This window comes from Balearica regulorum, chromosome 5 (genome assembly GCF_011004875.1).
Source record: "Balearica regulorum gibbericeps isolate bBalReg1 chromosome 5, bBalReg1.pri, whole genome shotgun sequence".
Taxonomy (NCBI): Eukaryota; Metazoa; Chordata; class Aves; order Gruiformes; family Gruidae; genus Balearica; species Balearica regulorum.
This window is the reverse complement of record NC_046188.1, coordinates 16,582,680-16,604,096: the sequence shown is the minus strand read 5'-3', so window position 1 is coordinate 16,604,096 and position 21,417 is coordinate 16,582,680. Positions and strand designations below refer to the sequence as shown.

General features: G+C 42.1%; 1 protein-coding gene across 6 annotated transcripts in view; it reads right to left on the bottom strand.

Annotated features, from left to right (window-relative positions):
* Positions 1 to 7,090: 7,090 nt before the first annotated feature.
* The window catches only part of SYNE3 (spectrin repeat containing nuclear envelope family member 3), an 84,305-nt gene continuing 69,978 nt past the window's right edge, over positions 7,091 to 21,417 (bottom strand). For all 6 annotated transcript variants that reach the window (XM_075753626.1, XM_075753627.1, XM_075753624.1 and 3 more), the window contains exon 18: positions 7,091 to 18,136. In XM_075753626.1, coding sequence (XP_075609741.1) covers positions 17,939 to 18,136 — 198 coding nt within the window. In that variant the 3' untranslated portion in view covers positions 7,091 to 17,938. The remainder of the gene's footprint in view (positions 18,137 to 21,417) is intronic.

Below are 21,417 nucleotides of genomic sequence, written 5' to 3'. Positions count from 1 at the left end.
TTTAGCAGAAGGCATTTTGCTTTTCTGCTCATCTCCGAGGAAACAGGCCAAAGCGTGGTCAGCAGATCCTGGTGTGGCCGTGCCCCTCCAGGCTGACAGCTGTGCCCAGGCTGGAGCCCGGCTGCCCAGGCTGCTGCCCTGCTGCCTCCTCTCCCCTTGGGAAACCCAGCGCTGCTCAGGGCACATAGCTGGGGCGAGAATTTCATCAGACCCATAGGAAGCATTGCGGAGTCCTGTTTATCCCCTCTTTCCAGATCGGCTCCTGGAGGTCTCACCACACCTCAGCTGTCCGGGGTGGATGGAAGGTGGCACCAGCACCCCCCGGCAGCAGCAGGATGCGGCTCCCATGCCCTGCGGAGCATGTGGCCATGCCTGAGGCTGTGCCTTTGCTCCAGCCATAGGTCCTGCCTCTCGTGGGTCTCGGGTACCCACAGCTGGCCATGGAAAATATCAGCCTCCCCCAAATTCCTCTCCACGTTTGTGAACCAAATTCCCAAAGAGCAGAATCGCCACTGCACTGTGAAATCAGTAAAAGCCAAGGGGAGTTTTGGCAGTGATTTCCCGGAACAGCAGGATTTCACCCTGGTTCCTGCAGCGACCAGAGGACATCCGTGACCCAGCTGGAGGCAGAACAGAGATCTCGGCCCCGTCCGGTGCCTCCGCACAAGGCCCGTTGTGGCATTAAGCTGTTACCTCTGTGCCACCCTGGCGCTGGACCAGCCCCGAGCTCAGCACCGTGTGTACCCCCTCCTGCCCGCTCCCGCTCCCGTTCCTGCTCCCAGCCCGGTCCCTGCTCTGTCACCTGACGCAGCATTTCCATCTGCAGCTCGCCCCGCTTTCCTCTCCCCTTTGTTAGAAAGCTGTGACTTCATTTGTCATTCACCTTTTTTGTTGTCAATACATAAATTATTTTTTTTTAACCTTGCTGCTGCATCTTTCCTTTATTTCCATTTCCTTGGTTTTGCCTTGGACAGTTTTTGGTTTTCTTTGAATTTGATTTCAGTTTTCTGGGACCAAATTGCCACCCTGTGTAAATTAAATTATAATGCCAAAGAGGTCACATTTCTCATCATCTTCCCTAGCTTTTGAAGAGCAACGAGCAGAGCTGAGACAGAGAGGAGCCTAAGCTGCTTTTACTTACTAACCTCTTGCCTAGTGTCTGCATTCACTAAGGCACGTCCAATGCTACAAATGTTGCTGATCACACATATCATGGAGCATATATATATATATATATATATACAGGCATGTAAAAAAAGCCTGTTGCATAGATATAGTTGTACCAGTAAAGCATATTTCTCCCAATATGTCTTAGTTCTTCACTGGAAAAATAAATAATGTTGTTAAAAAGATGCAGTTTTGCTGGTGTAATCCATGTCCTGTCACTGAATGTTTTGCCAATATTGTATAAATCCCAATCAAAAAGCTACACTCAGCATTACAGGCACCCTGCAAAGTATTTTATCTGCTATAGATGTGAAGGCATGAGCAAAAAAGAAATACAATCTGCAGCTACTTCATCCTTAATGGGCTGTGATGGTCATGTTGAAAGCAGTATTAGCAGCGTTAGGCTACGCTCAGCCCCCAAGCAAGCACGCTTGGCTTGCTTTGCACAACTGCAGAGCTGCGAATCCTTCTCCAGAGGCTGGAAGCTGGGCTGTTAATGCTCAGCTGTACCTGCTGTTCCCCAGCCCCTGCTCAGTTTATGCCCCACAGCGCCGGGGTGAGCTAGGTGAGATGAGTGCTTTTGCAATCCTTTGAAGAGGAGGAAAAAGAAAGTGGTGTGTGTGTGTCTTCCTCACTTCTGCACTGGCTCAGAAGAAAGGTATTTCAGGGCCTGATATGTTAGGAGGAAAAAGTTGACGCTGGCGCTTAGGAGTCCCAGGGACGGCGGGCGAAAGGCTTGGTGCAGTGCCTTTTGATTTCAGACTCAGGGCAAGCTAAAACGCTCCTCCGGCGTATCGCTCCTTCTCTCGCCTTCTTTCCACCCTGCTCTGCCCAGATACAGGCCCCTAATTACTGCATGGCTGTGAATGTTTTCCTCCTTCAGCCATAACTCTTGGTCAGATGTCTACAGAAAACACTTTTTAGAAGTTTGTACTGTTTCCCTCTTCTGCATAGTGTCATTTTATGAAGAAACACAGGACCTGGTGCAGAAGGTAAAACCCTTCGGTGGGTACCAACGCGACATGCAGTGTAAACACTAACCCTGCCAGCCACCGTGGGCTTGAATTCATTCCTGCTGTAACTTCGGCGACCTCCTTGGAATTATTTGGGGAGGAAATCTGACGCTTACAGCCACATAACTAATTGGCTGTTCATGAGGATGTGTTACTAATTACAATTACTGAATGTTAACAGCACTACAGATATATTGAGAGCGCCTTATATGTAAAAATATTTTTGTAGCAGCTAAGGTCATAAATGAACGTACTAATTTCAATTTGAAAGCAGAAGCCAAGGGTCTGTAGGTTTGCCAAGGGGCCTCGTGTGGTCTAACGCAAATCAGGTAGGGGCTGCTGGCACTTGGAAAGTAGCAAATGAAGAAGAAAGGTAATTGCTAGTCGTGACCTGTCAGAGCTGCTCCTTTGTGCACCAAGTCCAACTTCCCCTTATGCTTCCAAGTTATCTACAGCAAAATTTCTTCCAAGCTAAACAAAATCAGGGGCTTTTAGGAACTTAGAAATGTCTGCTTAATTTCAGCGTCGATAAACCCCTGCTCCAACTCATTCTTAATGTATCAAAATTAAATGTTTAAAACATATTTATCTAGTTGCTATGGCTTCGCCTTGTGCGTCAGACACTTTATCCATCAAATATGACAATTGAATAATATTTTTATTTTTAGATATGGATCACAGATCCTTCTCATCATACTATTGCCTCCCCCCTCCACTTTCCCAAGTTTTGAACTCACTGGAAAAATCTGTTCCATAATACGGTGGGTAAATGAATTACAGTCACAGATGGCCTCGGGAGATTTCATACATGCTGCAATTCATTTGTTTAGGAATGAAAAAAAAAAAAAAAAAAGAGACCCTTGTCTTGTGAGGGTATTATCAGAGACAGCAGATCAGACACTGTAATGCTGCCTTGCACTCTGGATTCGACCCATTTCCTAAGCTTTTATGACTCGGCATTTACTATTCCTGGATTTGAAATTTTTTAAGTGGAATGTCAAAATTGACAATGAAAATGATTGAATGCAAGGAACTACGGCAGTTACAAGTTACAATTTATTTTTACAATCCTGAGTGAAACTATCGTGTGCTATTGTAGAGAGATGCTCAAGAACAGCAATCTTCTGCTCTAGCAATAGTATAGCTGCAATTAGCAAAAAGAACTTAATTCACAGATGACTGTTGAGAATTAGTTAAACCTTGCAGTGAGCATTGAGATCCTCAGGAGGAAAATGCTAGAAAAATAAGAAACATAATATAGCAAGCAGTATATAATTTTACTGCTTGGGTGTCTTGTTCAGCATAACTCATAAAGCTTATTTGCAGGCAGGCATTAGAGTCAGTCCCCGAGACTCGCTTTTGGCTCTGAATCCAGGCCAGCGGTTACGGGAGGAAGGGATGGGATGATTGATGCATCAGCCATCAGGGAAAAATTCATCCTGCAGTTAACTGTGGAGAATTCATCTCAAGAGTGAATTGGACAAACCCGGTTCTGTTTGTGCAATGATATAAAAAAATATTACTGCATGGTCAAATGTAGTATGGTGATTTAACTATCCGCACTGACGCACCGTCACCCCGTTGCATGGCCAAGCTGCAACAGGCTGAGAGAGTGAATATTTACCTTTTCTCAGTATTTAGCCCTTTCTGAGCGACACTTCATACCTTTCATCCCACCCTGCGATTAGGCCTCACAGCTAACACAGCCCGGTGGGCGCCCCAATGCAGATATTTGTCCAAACGCCAGATAAACCGCCTGAGTGGAGAAGCATCAGCCGAGAGGCCCTGCTCTGAGTCGGGACTCGCTTTGGATTGCAAGGAAACCACCTGAAACCTTCGGCATTTCCACAGGCGGGCGCCTGAGGGGAGACCGCGCACCCCAGGGGGGCTGCTGACCGCCCCCCGCCTCTGCCCCCGCCTCTGCCCCATGGATGAAGGTCCCTGCGTGGAGGTGGGTCCCACCGCGGCAGAGGCAGCCCCCACTGCCGCAGACGCCGAGTGCCCGTGGGAATGCCTTCGCTCATCCACCTCAGCGGGAGTTTAGGGAACCGGGAGGTTAAAATGCCGGCTGAATCCTCCCAGGGCTGCCGTTCCCCTCCCTGTAAAGCGGGGGTGACTAAACAGACTGGTTGCTCTGGGTTTAATGGACGGCTCTTGCTGCAGTGCTTGGGGACCCTCTGACAGGGCGCTGTGAAAGGGCAAAGGGGTACTAATAGCTGCTGTGTTTTCCAGCAGCCCCAGCCAGAGATAGTTCTGTATATAGCTGACAAGCAGTCAACGTCTGCTCCCTGTCTCTGTTTGCACTTCATCGAGTTATCTCCTTGCAAGCAAAGAAATCCCAGCTGATTGAACAGCACATCCATCATCTGGATTTCCCCCTGTATCTTTTCCTGTATCAATGGTGCCATAAAAAGCCCACCAGAAAAGTTGACGGCGATCTGCTCTATCTTCCATTAAAAGCTTTTGCAGAGCCACGTTAAGAACGGATGAAAAAAAAAAAATCAAAACAAACCCCAAACTTTTTTTCCCCTGCTCAAACGTCAATCAAGGAACATTAAACAAAAAAGATTAGTTCTGCTCTTATTTGTTTGTAAAACAAAAAGCATGAAATATTTAGCAGTATTGTAATGCAAACCAGATGGGAATAATGCCGGCTTTCAAGGCCGCTGGTAACCACCTCCTTTCATGCTGCCGCAGCAGCGGGACGAGGCAGGCAGCCCATTAGGACAATTTATGAACTGGACTTCCACAGAGGGAGTTCTAGCAAAAGGTCCACGGCTCGTACAGAGCAACCCTGATAACATCTGCTAGGGTTATTCATTGAAGAGGATTATATTACAATCCCTCTTAATGCCACGAGTGCTACGGTAAAACCGGATGAGCCTTCAGTTTCATTTGCTCCAGCAATATGTGTTTATCAGAGCGTTTTTCTGCAGCTGGAAACCAAGGCTGCATTCATGGTATGTCACAGAATGAAATTTAGAAAGCTTGAAATATTAACCCAGAAAACCCCTCAGTCCCTGCTTTTAATCTCTCATGGCCGTAGTGCTCAGCTTCTACGTGCAGCATCAACACACCATCAGCCCTTTTCCGTAGAAAGCCACTCCCCATTAACTCTCCAGGGCTGAGATTGATTTTATTTAAATAGTTCTCACTCGGTAACCTTGCTCCATCCTTTTTTATTTAAGACTTTGCTAATGACGTATTTTTTTCCCTTAATTTACCTAAGCATATAATGAACGCTCACATCCGAAATGACCTCGTTATACCAGTGAGGACTTTCATGCGGGTACAATTTAGTGCACAGGCATAAGGCAGAGGAGGACTCTAAATGGAGAGGTTTTAAGTATTCTGTAAAATCCCTGTTGACTACAAGCCAGATTCTTACTGCTGTAAATTGACTTAGTTCCAAAAGCTTCAATGAAGTTACGCTGATTTACTCCACTTGAGGGTCTTACCCTATTATTTTTATTTATTGAACTTGCCACCTTTTGCTGCTACAACCTAAACAGATATTTCCATCCTCTAGCGGTAGGGTTGCTATCTGTAACAGGTGTTTCTCTACTCATATATGACTTAAGAGACTTGTAACTGCCTGGAGTATTTAATTGTCCTCTAAAAGTGTTTATAATAATTCTTCTTCACTGTCTCAACTCCCACCAATCAGCTGTAGAGTTGTTTGCAGTCTGAACCTGGTCAACAAAATATTAATTCACCACACAAGTGTGAGGTCTTTTAACTATTCTTAGGCACTTTCCTCCCTGCTGAACGACAGTCTTTCCTGGTCTATGTACAGTGTCTGGGACAAAATCAAGTCCCCAGTCTCTTTGTTGGTTCCAGAAGAAGAGGCCTGATATATACACAAAGAAGCCTACTTTCTGGCTCCACAAAAAATGAACTGCAAGATGAAAAAATGCATTGCAAAGGACAAAAAAAAAAAAAAAGAAAAAAGAAGAACATAATTTTTTTTGTGCACTGATTGTAGCCCTTACGGGAATGTCACTGTCCCACCATCACAGTCTGCTCTTCCTACAGCCCTGGACTTGTTTTACCCCATTCTCTTCTGGATTTGAGCTGCTGCTCTGATCTCGACACCGCTATGATCAGCTAAAGTGTCTGCATTTGTACTTTTGGAGGCTTAGCAGGAGACAGCTCATAGAAAGGCACAGGACCGCATGGTCCAAAAACCTGGAGGAAGTCAAAGACCTGGATAAAGCTCAGTGTGTTCATGAAACCAACAGGCAACCAAGCCCACAGGTTCACCAGAAAATTGTAGTGGTTTTCCACTCCTCCAAAAGTAACTGCCTGTAGAGCCCTTTGATGTCAGAGATCCTGGCAGACTCTGTCTCATAAAGATTCAGGAAAGAAACCAGCAATTACTTGGATGCTAATGAGAGTTGTGCATCCACACATACATTCTGCAGTGATTACTTTACTTTTCAGAGAAATCAGTGGTGCAGAAATCAACTAATGCGCTTCTCACTCACTACATATGATTGGTGTTGAAACCTGAAGTTCTCAAAAAATTCCCCTTTATCTTAGCAAGTTTGGGGTTGAGGGCAACCCCACAGAGAGAGAGTGTCAGAGGCTAATGCTGTAAGAAATCATACTGCATCATAATTACGATTTAGCAAATTCACATTTTCTTTGCGTCTGGTAGAATTCTGTTCAAACAACTGCACGGTCTTACAGAGAAGCTGACATTTTCTGTGAAATCTTACAGGGCTAGAGTGAAGTAGGGACATTCAGCACAACCTTCTTCCAGTGGTACATGAGCAGACAGGCAGGAGCAAATTATATCCTTGCTTCACTTGTTCTGGGTGTTTCTAGGTCAGCCCAAATACTACGATGGTAAGAAACAGGCACAACAAAAATGTGAAACCACCCCCCCCAGAATAATTTAAAAGTCCTTAAAAAGAAATACATATGTGTTTATTTACTGCATTATGACTGCAACATCAAATACAACTATTTTTTCATTAGAAAAAAAGACACATGCAATAAAATACTCTGATTTTATAATCTGATTCAACCTAGTTCATTGGTAACAGTGGAGCATCACAAAACAGGCTCAAGGCTAGGGCTTGGGGTGATGAATTTCCAGTCTCTTTATCCTACTTGCAAACAGCAAAGCCACATCATATTTTACTTGTCATCGAGGGATAAACATTTAGAATAACAGGGCCTGATCACAGAAGGTCCCAGCTGCCTTTAACTCCCAGATGAGACTTGCAGAATCAGATTATTTTTTTTTTTAACTTGACAAAATATTATGCTTCTGACAAGGTTGAGGAACAGACAGTATTTTCCAGGCAGAGAGCAGAAATCCTTCCATGTTACGCCACGACCAAGGTACAAACCAAAGGCCTCTGCTTCACAGGTGCAGAGAAGCCAAGGCTGTGGGTGACTTCAACTGTTGTTCTGAAGAATGAAATCAGGCCATTTTCTGCAATATTTCACTGCAGCCTTCTATTATGTTCATCTGCGCACAGGGCCTCCATCAATTTAATCTGACATTTCAGCTATGGAATAAATCCAGAATACACAGGAGGAGTCCACAGCACAGAAAAGAACACAAGTAGTTGCCCTGAAGTACTCAAAAGCTAACCTCTGAACTTGTTAAAAGGTCCCGTTCGTTATCAGAAAAGGGCCTTATTCTATCACTGCTATTCACACATCACAGGCTCTTGTTTTTAATATTTCCCGTGAAATTTTATGGGAGTACTTGTGAAATGAGGTCCTAAACAGTGTGAATAAACTATAGAATCAGGCCCCGAAATGGCAGCATTTCTAGGATAAATTCTCCTGACTTTCAGTTGAGACTTTTTAGGAAGTGTCACGTAACGCTGTCCAGCCTTTTGAAACAATGACCTGATTTCTTTCCGTACATCTTGCATGGAATAACACTAAGGATGACTTAGCTCTGACAATTTAGATAAAAAACTAAAGTCAGTCTTTTTATGCAGCTGCATTTTTATACAATTTCATAGAGTCAATATACAGAAGCTTACAGCTTTTTGAGATAATTCCAGCAAATAGGAGTTTATATATGAAAACAAAGAGTTTCAAAACTACATGGAAATCTGTAGAATAAAAAATATATCTATATATTATTTCCCAACACGAGCGATTGGTAGTTTAGAAAAATATGATTATTACAGTCTTTCTGAATCAAGAGTTGTAAAAAGAAAGGATTTAAAAAATAAGTTCAGCTTTTCAAAAAGTTGCATTTTTAATAAGAAAATAGACTGGTCCGCATTCCCCTGAATAAGCCAGAAAGGTTAAGGTAAGGTCCAAGCAAGACAAGGAGTCTGACTTGGACTTGATATCAGCTGTGATAACATGCACATGTGCAGAGACAGCTGCTTGGCTCCAGTATTGTTTACCTTAGAAACGAGCCTAATTTATCACAAATGTATTTAAAAGTCATAAATAACATGACAAAAGTGGAAGTGGTCCCTGCAAGGCAAATAATTACATTCATACAAGCAAAAAGTGACATCAATCCAGTTATTTTCTTCTGACAGTGAAAAGGTATTTTGTACCCAACTGTTACATTGACCAGCACATGTATAAACACAGATTATTATTACAGACTCTGCTATCAGCTACTATACATAAACAAGAAGAGATGTTCATGCTGTAATTGCCTCTAACATTTTTGTTCTGCTTGAATATTAACATTTACAAGAAGCTGAGGTGGAGCCCTGAATTCAAGCCAGGATTTCACAATGCAAAATGCACAGGGTTCACAAGAAGGTTTCTGATCCTCCCCATTACTGACATTTGGAAGTGGATAGGAGCTCTGAAGAATTTTAAAACCATTCACAATATGAGTTTCTCTTGTGAACAGTCTTAGGTTTCCTCTCTGCCCAGAGGCGGGGGATCTAACATGGGACATACTGGTGAAATTTAGATCCACATCAATAAACCTCCCATTTGGGAGGACTCACATTTAGTTCCACGTCACTTCTGACAGAAGGTGGCAAAATGTACCTCAGTATTTGCTGATTTTTGAAATTAAAAGCAGAGAACAGTTTGCTTGCAGAAACGTCAGTCCAGGCTGTTCTTTTAAAAACTTTTTAATACATCAGTTAGAACTTCTTATTAATTCTGTTCAATGTGAGAGTAAATCTCTTCATTTTGTTGTAATTTTTGTAAAATATATGGGATATTTACTCACTCTATACAGGAGTCTTAGCACATTTCTTTAAACTTTCTTCTAGCTTGAAACTAAACAAAAGCACAAAAACTGATGGAAGCAAGATTGATGGAGTGTCGGTGAAGAGATCCAAGATTGTTTATAATCCAGCCTTGTTAATTAAATTGGGCCCGAGACAGCCAGCTGCTTTGAGAAGTGAAGACAGGTCCCCTGTAGAAGCACTGTCCATCAGTTATATTGCTAGTAAACAACAATACAGCTTCTGGGTCTCCTACCACTTTTCAATGTCAATGGAGTCTTATGTCTTACAAAAGGCATTGACAGAAAAATGCAACACCTGCGTTATTGCTTGTGCAATTGCTTCACAGTGGTCCAGTACACCCAAGTAAACAAATGAGAAGGTGGTATGTTGCTGGAAGGGAAGCTCTGAGGCTGGGCAAGTGGAGCGTGCCCTCCTGGAATCACCCGATAAACTCAATTAGCACAAATTAAAAGGAAGAAAAAATGGAAAGAGTGACATTGATCAAAAGGAATACATCTGCCGAGACAAAAATGACAGCCAGGGTCTCAGAGCAAGACGAAGGTATGTCTTTTTCGTTCAGTCAGGCACATGTACAAAACAGAGGCTGGCGTTTGAGAACAGACACGCATTTAGTACATGCAGCATCCAAATACCTTCAGGAATAGCCAGTGCTCAAGCTGTGATTCCCAGCTGAAACTCCTACAGGGTCTGATCTGGGAAGGTGATGGGAAAATCGTCTTGGGTGCTTTTGGCCTTAGAGGCTGAAGTCCTAACTCAAAGCTTATTAAAACTCATTAAAGCTCATTAAAACATATACCTCTAAACTCTTACAGCTTCCTTTTAAGACACCATTTCTTTTAAAAGCTGCACTTGAAAGTTACATTGAAGTGGAATGTCACCTTTCTTTAAGTAGAACAATAATCACACTCCCCATTATGTATATATACATATATATACATACATATTTCATGGCAATGGAAAGTACCGCACAGAGGTGTTCATTCATATCTGTAGTGAAACCAAGTCTGTGGTGTTCAATGCTTATTGGACTTGACAAAAGAAATAATTTGATTTTGAAGGTGGGAGTCACTTCAGGAAAAAATAACAGCTCCTACCCCTGAATTGCAGCTGGAGGCCTCCCGGCAAAGCACCGGTGCGGGCGGGTGGCACCACAGCCTGCCTTGTTTCCAGCCTCTCCAAATTCACCTCTCCCTTTTAACATGCAGCTTTTGATGGAGCAAAAAGGAGCTAAAATAAATGGTTTGCTAGAGGGCTTGATAAATGAGTTGTGAAATCAGTTTGTTAAAAGTGACCATTTTCTTTTGCTTGCTTTTTTTTTTTCCAGCTTAAAAAAAAGGGTCCTGGCTTATTAGGGCATATAACAGCAACATTCAAAGACTCCTGGCAGCTCAAGGGCACACACCCTGGAGCCCACGGCCCCAGGCCTGGCAGCACATGGGAGCACTCATACAGGCACTGAACGCGAGGATAATAGAGCTGAAACTGAAACACCAGCCCTCCTCGCTGATCAAGGGGCGATTTTCTGCATGCAGTAATTGGATTACACATCAAAACCTGCTTAGAGAGAACAGAAAAGGATCTGGGCAGGCTATGAACAATGCTAATGGCAAGGCTTTCATTATTAATAATTGTTTGTCAAGTGACACCCTTGCACTCCCATCTGCACACGTGAACATCCCTGAGCCAACACAGAAGGCAGATGAGGGCAGGAGACGGCCAGGAGATTTGGAAGAGACGGCTGGCAAGGGCTAGAGTCTCCTCAGATACTGATGAAGGCTCTTTTGATACAGGGGGCAGCAGAAACAGGTAGAGCATCTGCAGGAGGAACTGCAACGGGGGGGAAATTTATTGAATTTCAATTTATTGAAACAGGACTAGATTGTTTGCTCTACATATGGAGGAAGAACTGGCAGTGGAAACAGTTAGGAGAAAGGTGACAGAAATGATCAGGGGTGCGGAAGAACTGTAACATGGAAAGAAGCAGAAAAAGACTGGTGATCATTTACTTAGGAAGGAGACAAAGCCAAACTGGCCCTGCTCTGATAAAAGAAGGAAACACAAAGCATGGTCTGGAGAGGCTAGTGCTGGTCTTTCTTCTTCCTCGGATTCAACACACAGGGGCCAAAGAAAGAAAATCAAATAAAAGGTTTCTGATTCAAAACCAATTCAGGGGAATACCTTTTTCACACAACTCGTAAGAAGGATGTGGAACTTGCTGCCATAAACTGCTCTGAAGCCAGAAAGCCACTAGCACTCAGTAAGGCACTGAACAGGCTCGCCCCCAAAATCCAGAAGACTAAAGGCAACACCTGGCATTTACTTGCAAAGGAACAGAAAACCTCCTACTTCAGTTCTATAATAAATCTCTAATTCCTAAGGATTGGACAGAGACCTTCATGACTACCTTTCTATCTACAATACCATTTCCCGCATCTTCTCCTGGAGCGTGAGCACCTACCACCTACCACTAATCTGTCACTGAGGGGGTTGATTTAGCAGTTTCTTCTGTATTTAATGAAAAGTAAAAAAAAAACATTTCCAAGGCTCAAATCTCAGCTAGAGTGAATCACTCTGAGGGGAGCGTCCTTCCACAGTCAGGGATGTGAAACTGGACAGTGCTGATGGTCACTGTCGAAATGTCTGGCAGAGCAGGACAGCAAACCCTTGTTCCTGTGTCATTAGTCCTGGGTTGCTCTCATTATGCCAAACCTACAGGTTCACCTCTTGCATCGAGATATCAGGCTGCCTTTTGAAGACCTGATGTCTCCTGCTGTTTCCACTGGGATGCTGTATCTTCACCTGTGCACTTCCATCTCAACCACGGTTTACTAGGAGGAGGATGGTTAGCTCACAGGTACCATGAGCTCAATCTGGCAATTGCTGAAGTAGATTAGGTAACAGAGGTGCCATTGAGGCTCCTGCCTGAATTGGTCTATTCCTGATAGATATTCCTTTTCTTTCCAGATCTACTGATATCTCCCTGGTAGACACATATCCATAGTTTAAATTGGATAGACAAGAGATAATAAAAAAATCAACTGTATGACAGATTATTCCAATGATGTGCTTTATGTTCTGGGGGTTTTTTTTTGAAAATGCTACATTCAAGAATCTTTTGTTTTGTTTTGTTTTACCATTGAGCAAGTGTGAAATGAACCCACAATTCTTAAATACACGTGTGCAAGTCAAAAAGCCTTGTGCCTAAAATATTCCACACAGTTACCACCTATGGCTGGGTTTATAACCAGGTATAACCAATAGATAATGATGTTTAAATATGGAAAAAATAACAAGATTGGTTTCTGAATGAATCGTGATGTCTGTACCAACAGCGTTATCTTTAGTATTTTAATAAACTGGTTTCTGAGAGTTGCCAACCACTGACAGACAGATTAATGCAATAAACTTGTAATGGCTCAGAGCAGGTCAATGATCTGAGAACTACTAAGAATATCTCTGAGAGCCCCCAGTGACTCTGGAAGAAGCTGATATAGTTCATTGGGCAAACGTGTTTTCAGCTGCAGACTAGCAACTGATACTGTCCAACGGATAGTAAAGTCTCCAAAAGCAGTTCTTCCAGCCAGCTGGGTACATAACATATGAACTAAAAGACACCTATGATGCCTGGCAAAGATATGTTTATTGGGGTATTTATACGCACATTTCTTGAAGGGCAAAACTATTTCTCCAGTTTTCTAGGGTGGATAATTTCAGTCTGTAATCTTCAGTTGTTCCCAAAGGTTTTGCTTGCTCTGGGAATCTCTGCCGTAGAGTGGTTTTATTTTTTTCTGCAGAGAAGATGACAATGTACTCTCTTGTTGACAAAGGTTAAAAGAATTCCTGTATATGAACTCACTCTTCAAATCTCTTTAGTGTTAATGAGATGTGTATGCACACATATCAAAGTAAAACATTTCCTATTTAATACTGAAGAGAAGATCATATGGAGCAAACTCCTTAGGTCCTAGAGGAATGAAAGAGAACATACTATTTCTTCAGATGTGCAGAGATTACTATCTGCCTATCTAGTGGTGGCCATTTTTTGGATACATTTCTTCCCTCTGAGGTCTTCAACTATCCCAGGGAAAAGGATTAAGGAGAAGCAGAAAGTCATTCTAAAAGCTCTCCAAATTATTCAGTGATCTCCAGATTATTCAGGTGGTTGTATTAGTTAGACTAGTAGCTTCCTTTTCAGCCCCAAATGTTTGAGTTTAGTAAGTATATCTCCATCAGGGCAAATAAGCTAGTACTTCGCAGACATCATGATTGCTCTGGAGATTCTGTGCTAACAAGGGAATAAAATGTTTTTAATGTGTGTGCATAGTACTGAATGTTTTCTTCATACAGAGTTTTCTGGAGAGGGCATATATAAATAATATTTAATACAATCTAAATTGCTAGCTGGAATCAGAGAAAGGGCTATTAATAGACATGTGATACAATAGCAATTTTCTACCTCACTGTATTGCAGTCATGGAAAATTCTGTTGAAAGCAACTGGCTACAAAATCAATTAGAATTTATAAATTAGTCTTGCTTTCACTCCAAATGCTGGGTTTGAAGTGTGCCTTTGGGGCTGTGCAGAATTCTTACTTTAATGCGTGGGCACTGGAGTGCAGGATTTTGCCTTCAACACTAAAGAGTCATTAATGTGGTCGATCAAATATTGGGTCCAATCGTGCAGGCAAAAGAGCTTGGAGAGATGCACAAGAGCTCTGCTCTGTGAACAGGCTGGGTATCTGCATGCAGTATAGGCTTATGCATGAGCCAGATGCACAATTTACAAGGTCAAACATATTCAATCTATTTTATAGGGTCTTAGCACCCTCTGAGAGTGGTTGGATCTGGATTAAAGTAGTGCAAGCCCTCAGTTGTGGACGCTTATCTGTTTTGTGAATCCTACGTTCTGGCAAGGGATGTCTTAAGGCAGCGGCCCCAATCCAAAGCTGAGCTATAACACTTCTCAGTTATGTATGGATGTCAGAGATGTATGAGCTGGCGATTTTATAGGCACAAAAGTGAGGGTGTAACCCCCAAATCCTGTGTGAGTGAAGATTCAGGCATGAAGGACAGTGCTCAAGATTTTAAGGATTGATTTGGAAATGGTATAATTTAGTTTGTGTTTGAGGAATCTGAGCTTTGTTCAGTTTCCCGGAAGTTGAACCAGGCAGTTTGTTTTCATTATTCCAACTACTGACTTGATTAATATTTACACACACTTCCAGGGATCAGTATCACAAACTTTTCAGAAGAAAAACAAGAGAATGAAAAAGAAAGTAAATTTTGTATTTACATTTCAAGCTCACTTCTGTGATTTTTTTTTAATTCTTGCTTTCTTAGAAAAATCTCACACCTGCATTGGAGAGATGAGGTCAATGACACTATGGAAGAGTGAAATTGTTTTGAGTGAGATGAACATCAAAGTCCTGTGCTTTGGATAGTTTCTATTGCAAAGAAGTAGAAAGATTCATCACTTATGTGAGATATTTAGATTACTTAAGTTAATGAGAATGGATTTGCTGAGATTTAAAGCAAAAAATTCCAAGATTACAGACAGGGGACTTATAGAATAAATTGAATGCAAATCCAGCAGCAAAAGTGTGTTTCTAATTTAGTGGGGTTTTTTAAACCTGCCACAACACTGAAAAATCAAGGTGACGATGCAGTTGTTCTGTTATGGTCCCTGTGTAGAAATTTTTCGCCCCAGTTGCATACCCCTGTGGTGTCAAATGCATTTGTGAACCCATAAAAATCATCCAGATCAGAAAGTCTGGGCAGAAAGAAATCTGATGTGAGATTTTGGGCTTTCATAGAAAAAACTTGCCTATCTCCCTATTGATTTTCTCTTGTGGCTATATTATTCCTCATTATTTTTACTTTCTCACCGGCATTTTACTTTCATCACCTGGTACAGCTCAGCAAAGCTCCGATAAGTGCAATGTAGCTATGCCACTGAAAAGTACATGCACAAGTACACATCCACACATCCACAGACAGCAGGTTTTGTTACTGTCCCTCTTCCTCCACACTTCTTTTCTACTGGAGCATTTAATGTGAAATTGAGATGCATGTGATGATTAGCTCCTTGCTGCACAGCCACGGGGCTCTTCCCTCAGGGCTGACAGCAATTTTTAGAGGAGTATTGTGGGAACTTGCATGGCTCTTGAACAGCTAATCAGGGCAGAGAAGGAGGTACATCCTCCGCCACCAGAAAGAAGGTTGCAAAGAAGGAATTCATTTGCCCCATTTTCTGACGAATTATAGCTCCTCTCCATCTGGCTCCTTCATGACAGAAATCACAAACCTTACCTTCCTTTGCTTCCTGTTTAGATGTGAATGTCTTATCGATCAGCATACATCTACTCTCCTCACCTTTCTGCTTTCAGCCCCCTCCGCCTGCTCTCTAGATCTCTTCTGCTACCTCCTGACAGGTTTTAATCTGCATCAGCGCAGCCTCCTCACACTCCCCTTGTGCTCTACCTGAACACCCTCACCATTGCTGCTCTCTGTTCTCTAGTTCCCACACTTCTTTTCACTTTTAGCAGAAATTTAACATTTTTATCCAACTCTAGCAAACCCAGTGTAGTCAGAAGCATTATTAGGAACACAGTGACAGAGTGCTGGCATTGGAAGAGTCCCCTCAGAACATGGCAGAGTCCCTGTTATTTGCCCCATTTTAAACCTTACTGAAGAAAAGCTGTTTAGTATACAATAGTACCAATAGTGTATCAGGGAGAGGGAATCAAAAAGATTTGGAGATTTTTCCTCCTTAGAGCCTGTGTGTCATCTCTGTTCATCATGACTTCTTTTCTTGGGCTTTATAAATTGTTGGACACCTCTCTTCTCTATCTTTAGCTAGTCGTCTTTCACATCTGTCTGTTCTCCCTCATTCTGTGCCTATAATGAGCTCCTTGCTGATACACCTCCCTATTCTACCCAAGTTTCCTTCTTTAGCAAAACTTTCATCGTTTTGTTAAAGAAATACGACTTCCTCTTTCAGTCCCTCAGCTACTAAATAATTTACCTGCACAACGGATTTAATATTATTTTGGAACTTATTTGGAAAACAACTCTGAATACACCATACTAATAATAATACCCAGAAGACAAGCTCCTCCCACAAAATAGCCAGGATGGGAAAAGTAACTGTGTTTCCTCTGTTTAAATTTTTTTTTTTTTTTTTGCATGATTACTACTGTGGCTAAAAAGATGAGGCAAGAAGGGATAGCTCTCAGAAATGGCACAAAATTTTAGAAATTAACTTTTCTCTCAGGAGTAAATTAGGTAAAACACCACTAAGAATGGTTTCATCACAGTAATGTGAGAACTGCTTTTACATTAAAAGGCAATGTTAAAATGCACATTCAAAAAATTGATAAATCAGGCATAAGGTTAGGTAAATAAATTACAAGTCATCATCACCTTAAAGTTTAGACTATATAGAGATCTATGCTTGACTGTATTTGATACAATCAGTTTACATCAGTTGGACAAACCATTAACATAAAAACATGGTAGGAAGGAATCTTGTTTCCAGGGCGGTATTATTGAAGTACTTCTGACTTTTGCTTTGTTGACACTGAGCCAGGCTGCATCCCACTGTTCAAGCTTTATGATCCATTACCAAATGCCTCTTTATAAAAAGTAAAGAAAGCCAAAACACAAACACAAAAACCCACAAACAAAAAAAACCCCGCTCCTTTTTATAGACAAGATCACTAATACAAGGTTTTGTTCAGTGCTCAAAAATTTGTTCAGAAAATTATGACCTGATTTTAAAAGTTCTCCTGCTGTAGAGATGCTAAAAAATATTATTTTTTCCCATCTTTCTTCCTACTGTATTCAACCTCCCCTGATTCAGATGGGCTGGAGAACACAGTAATTGGAAAAGAAATCTGGTAAAAAATGAGAAGAGGAGGCCCACCCCAACTCCTACTGAAGTCAGTGGAAACATTTCCATTACCTTCTGCAATTCCTGCATGCAGATAGTTGAAAAACCCCCACAAGATTTCAGACAGAATCGTCCCAATTTTCCTTGGGCTGAATCTCAACCACTATATTCAAACATGATTCTACTCTGCCTGCCCTCCAGTTTGCACTCTGGTGTATGACAACATCTTCTCATACTTATTCTGACTTGCGTTGTAAATAACAAGAATCTGATTTTAAAAATCACCCAAAAACCCCGCAACCAAGCCATCATTCAGTATTCCTTGTTGAAAGATGGTAGAAACATTGCAGGATTATCTCCAAACAGTGGATGAGTGGATGGCAGATGTTAGTTTGACCACAGATGTGCATTTTTATATATATATGTACATACATATACATACATAATCTCTATATACACATTATAAATACTATAATAAAATATTGTAAAAATAATAAATTTGCTCAAATACCTGATTAAAGTAGACTAATCTTATGTCGCATTTATGTGATCTATCCAGTTGATATGATAGCCTTGTTAGAAGCCCTAAAATCTACAATACTTGCAATTGTTAAAAACAAAGCGTCTGTATTTCTGAGAGTCACCTCGTGCCATGCCAAGAAATTAGGTTGGAGGTGGGCCCTCATATCTCAGCATCAGGTTGAAGGATCGAGCAAAGTTGTTGGCCAGCGTGCAGCTGTGGGTGTCCTCTGCCAGGGGCAGGAGGAAGGCCAGGAGCAGGAGGAGCAAGAGGAGCAGTTGCAGTGGTAGTGCTGCCCAGCACACTCGATGCAGGAATGAGCACACACCTCCAGATCGCTTCTGAAAGACACAAACAAGAGCAACTCAGAAAAATAAAGACCTGGGGAGGTGCATTTCAAATACATCAAACTGCCAGGTAGAGAGGGAGAACCACCCATGTTGTCATTGACCTAGGACTCAGCCTGGGTGCTTGGTTGTGGTGCAGTTGACTGAACTTGGTGCTTAAATGATTTCTTTTACGAGAATTTCACTCTCTTCAAAAATTCACTGCTGCAAACTGTTGTTTTCTAGAAGGAAAACACTGCTGACTTTCTAGCAGAAGAAAACAATTGCTTCCAAGTCCATTTTCCAATTACAAAGTGGTAGTTACAAATGCTCACACCAAAGCTGCTGACGGCTCTCCTCACAGTGTATGGTATAGAAGGTCTGCGTTAGTAACTCTTCTGTCAGTGAAATAAGAGTGCTGGTGCCTGGAAGAGAGAAGCCAGCCTTCTGCTCTCCATCAGCAGAAAAGAGCTTAGTTTGCAGCTCATCCAGCCAACAGTCATGTCCCCAGCTGCAACATGCTCTTTGGATCCTGACTTTGGGGTCCATGAGGATGCATGCCAGAAAAAAGGCCTTGCAGTGCAGCTTGCCTCAATACCTCTTACACTTTGCCATGCACATCTTAAACTTTATGTGATGCAAGAGAAAGAGAGAAAACACAATACTAACAGCAAAGAGGACATTAAAGTCACACGTATTGGTGAGCATTCACAGAAGGGACACACAAAAACATCACATTGCACTTTTTTTTATGCTTGTGCAAATCTAGAGTAGCTCAGTTAACCTCATGAATTTAATACGGATTAGCCCAAACAAGAGGCAACATATCCAGAGCTACAGAATTCAGGAAATATTAATTAAGAAGTGAGATTTCCACTGGCAGGATTCCGAAATATCTCCTGCCAATGAGCTGAACTACGTGTGTTTCACAAAAAAAAGGCCAAGTCAACTATCTGTACGGGAGTCCTGAAAAAGAGCGCTCAATAATCCATTAACATCAAACATGGATTTATACTCAGAACATAGAAATAACGCTTAATACTGCCACAGCATTAGGTACCAACCTACATCACAAAAATCAACGCAGAACATCCACTGAAGTGGGACCCACATTTTCCACAAGAGGAAGTTAATTTGCTGTGTTCAAGCCACAGGGGATATCAGTGCTTGCAGCAAAATTAGGGCTTCTGGCCTCTGCTGGATGCTTGACTTAACAGGCAGTGCCTTTGTCCCACTACAGCACCACCATGAATAGTCCGTGGGAAACATCAGCAGAGAACATAAAGAGCAGAATGATTGTAGAGGAAAGTAATTACCCTTTTCTATTTTTTAAGGGTCTGTCTCTTCCACTGCTTTCTAAATTTCTCAGTCTCTTGCAGCTCTATGTAAATGCTTACAAAATTAATTATGAAGGCAAATATATAGCTGCAGTTACAGATCATGAGACAGTTGTGCTGCGAAATCCTTCTTCTGTTGTAGCTGGTTTGCTTCCATTAAGCCAAATGGCTGATGAGATTTAATGACTGTGTCAGGCAGATGTAGAGACAGCAGAGCAACAGCTGCTTGCTCTATCGTTTCTGGCCCACAGTATCTGAGTGGTAACTTGCTTGCTGATGCCAGTGAAGACACTGGAACTGTCAGTAGTTAGTGGGCAATGAGTAAATGCCAGGTTGTAAGCAGGACTCTGACTTTAAGCGCCCTTGGACAACTTCCCTGGGTACAGCTAGCAATTACCCTCCGAATTAAAGCTTCACCACCCTGGCTGCATCTCAGGAGTCATCTGCTCCTAATGTGACCTGTTCTCAAACATGAGCCAAAGTACCAGGGGTAAGCAGCAGTACTAATGGGACTTTCCCTTCTCTAGTATGGAGCCCAGCCCTGAAATCCTTCATGTCCCCTAGATTTCATCAGCCTATGGGCTGAACAAAACCTGCAGGGCTTCTGTGTTTATAGTCAATGCTAAAATTGTTATGCATTAAGGGCAGCCACAACTCTTTGTCAGAGCTTTCTCTGTAGTGCCGTAGAACAGCCACTCCTCGGAGTGATCAGTATAAACCAATGGCCTGTCACTGACAGCTTCGGGTTTCACTGACCATTTCTCATTCTTAATTCTCCATTGCATCCATAATATGCAGCAATATGACAAATACATTTATTATACTGTCCCATCTATAAGGAAAAAAGCCTTTTCCAGGTATAGTTCTGTTGGTGGAAGATCAGACTAGAGATACCTCTGCCTTGGGACAGTTCAAACCATGCTCTTCCTTCTACCACTAAGATGTAGTAAGACTTAATGCTGATGTTGTTAAAGGGTAGGATCCTGTGACTGACTGCTCAATAGTTTATTATAGCTGGAAGTCTCAAAAATGTTCTCACAAACTCAAATTGGAAATTAGAAGTCCACCTCTCACACAGTTGTGAGAAGGACTGCCAGTCTTCCTAGCAGCACCTGAAACTTTTGCTTTACAGCTGTCAATCCTTTAGCATTGGTTTTGAAAGCTACTTCGATCTGAAACTATTCTATCATTGCCAGACCAGCTGCAACACCTGTCCTCCCCTCCTTCTGCTCATGAATTGGTGGGAGATACTGGGCTTTTCCAGTTGTGCCTCATCTCTGTTCCTGCCGCAGCCCAGGGAGCAGGTGTCTTATGGTCACTCAGGTTTGTCATTAGCTTCCTAAGATGACCACGCTGGCAATTAGTCACTCATGTTTTTCCTACCCCAATGCTTTTACCAATTCAGCATTTGATTCAGAGCAGGTCACTGACTGCCCTGATCTCTAAAGCAGAGACTATTAATGCAACTCTAAGAAATGGGATGAGATTGAAATGTTATTTATTAAGTGCCTTGTTTTTAGATCTACTGGAAGGAACTGTAAAATAGCATTGCTTTTCAAAGCTCATCCTCCAGAAAGAATTAATGTGAAATTGGTTTATTAACAAGCTATCATTCGCTCTCCTTGGAGCTTTTTGCAGAGTAAGATACTCAGACTAACCACAGCAGATCCTAGCATTAGAAAAATCTGTGAAGGGACATTTGCCTAGAGGCAGAACTTCAGAGGAGGAGAAATATTTTGACTTTTTCTGCTGCTTCTCTCCCACCTGCTTGCTGGGTTTATAGGAATTTCTGTTTGATGAACTTTTGTCTTTGCTGCCCAGGTTCTCTGTTTTGTTTGATCACACAGTAAGGTCAGAATCTTGTATTTCTGACTCCATTTGTTGCCATGGGAATGACTCTGCTATCACAAACACAGTATTATGATGTCTCTGCAGGACTGAAGATGAGGCATACAGGAG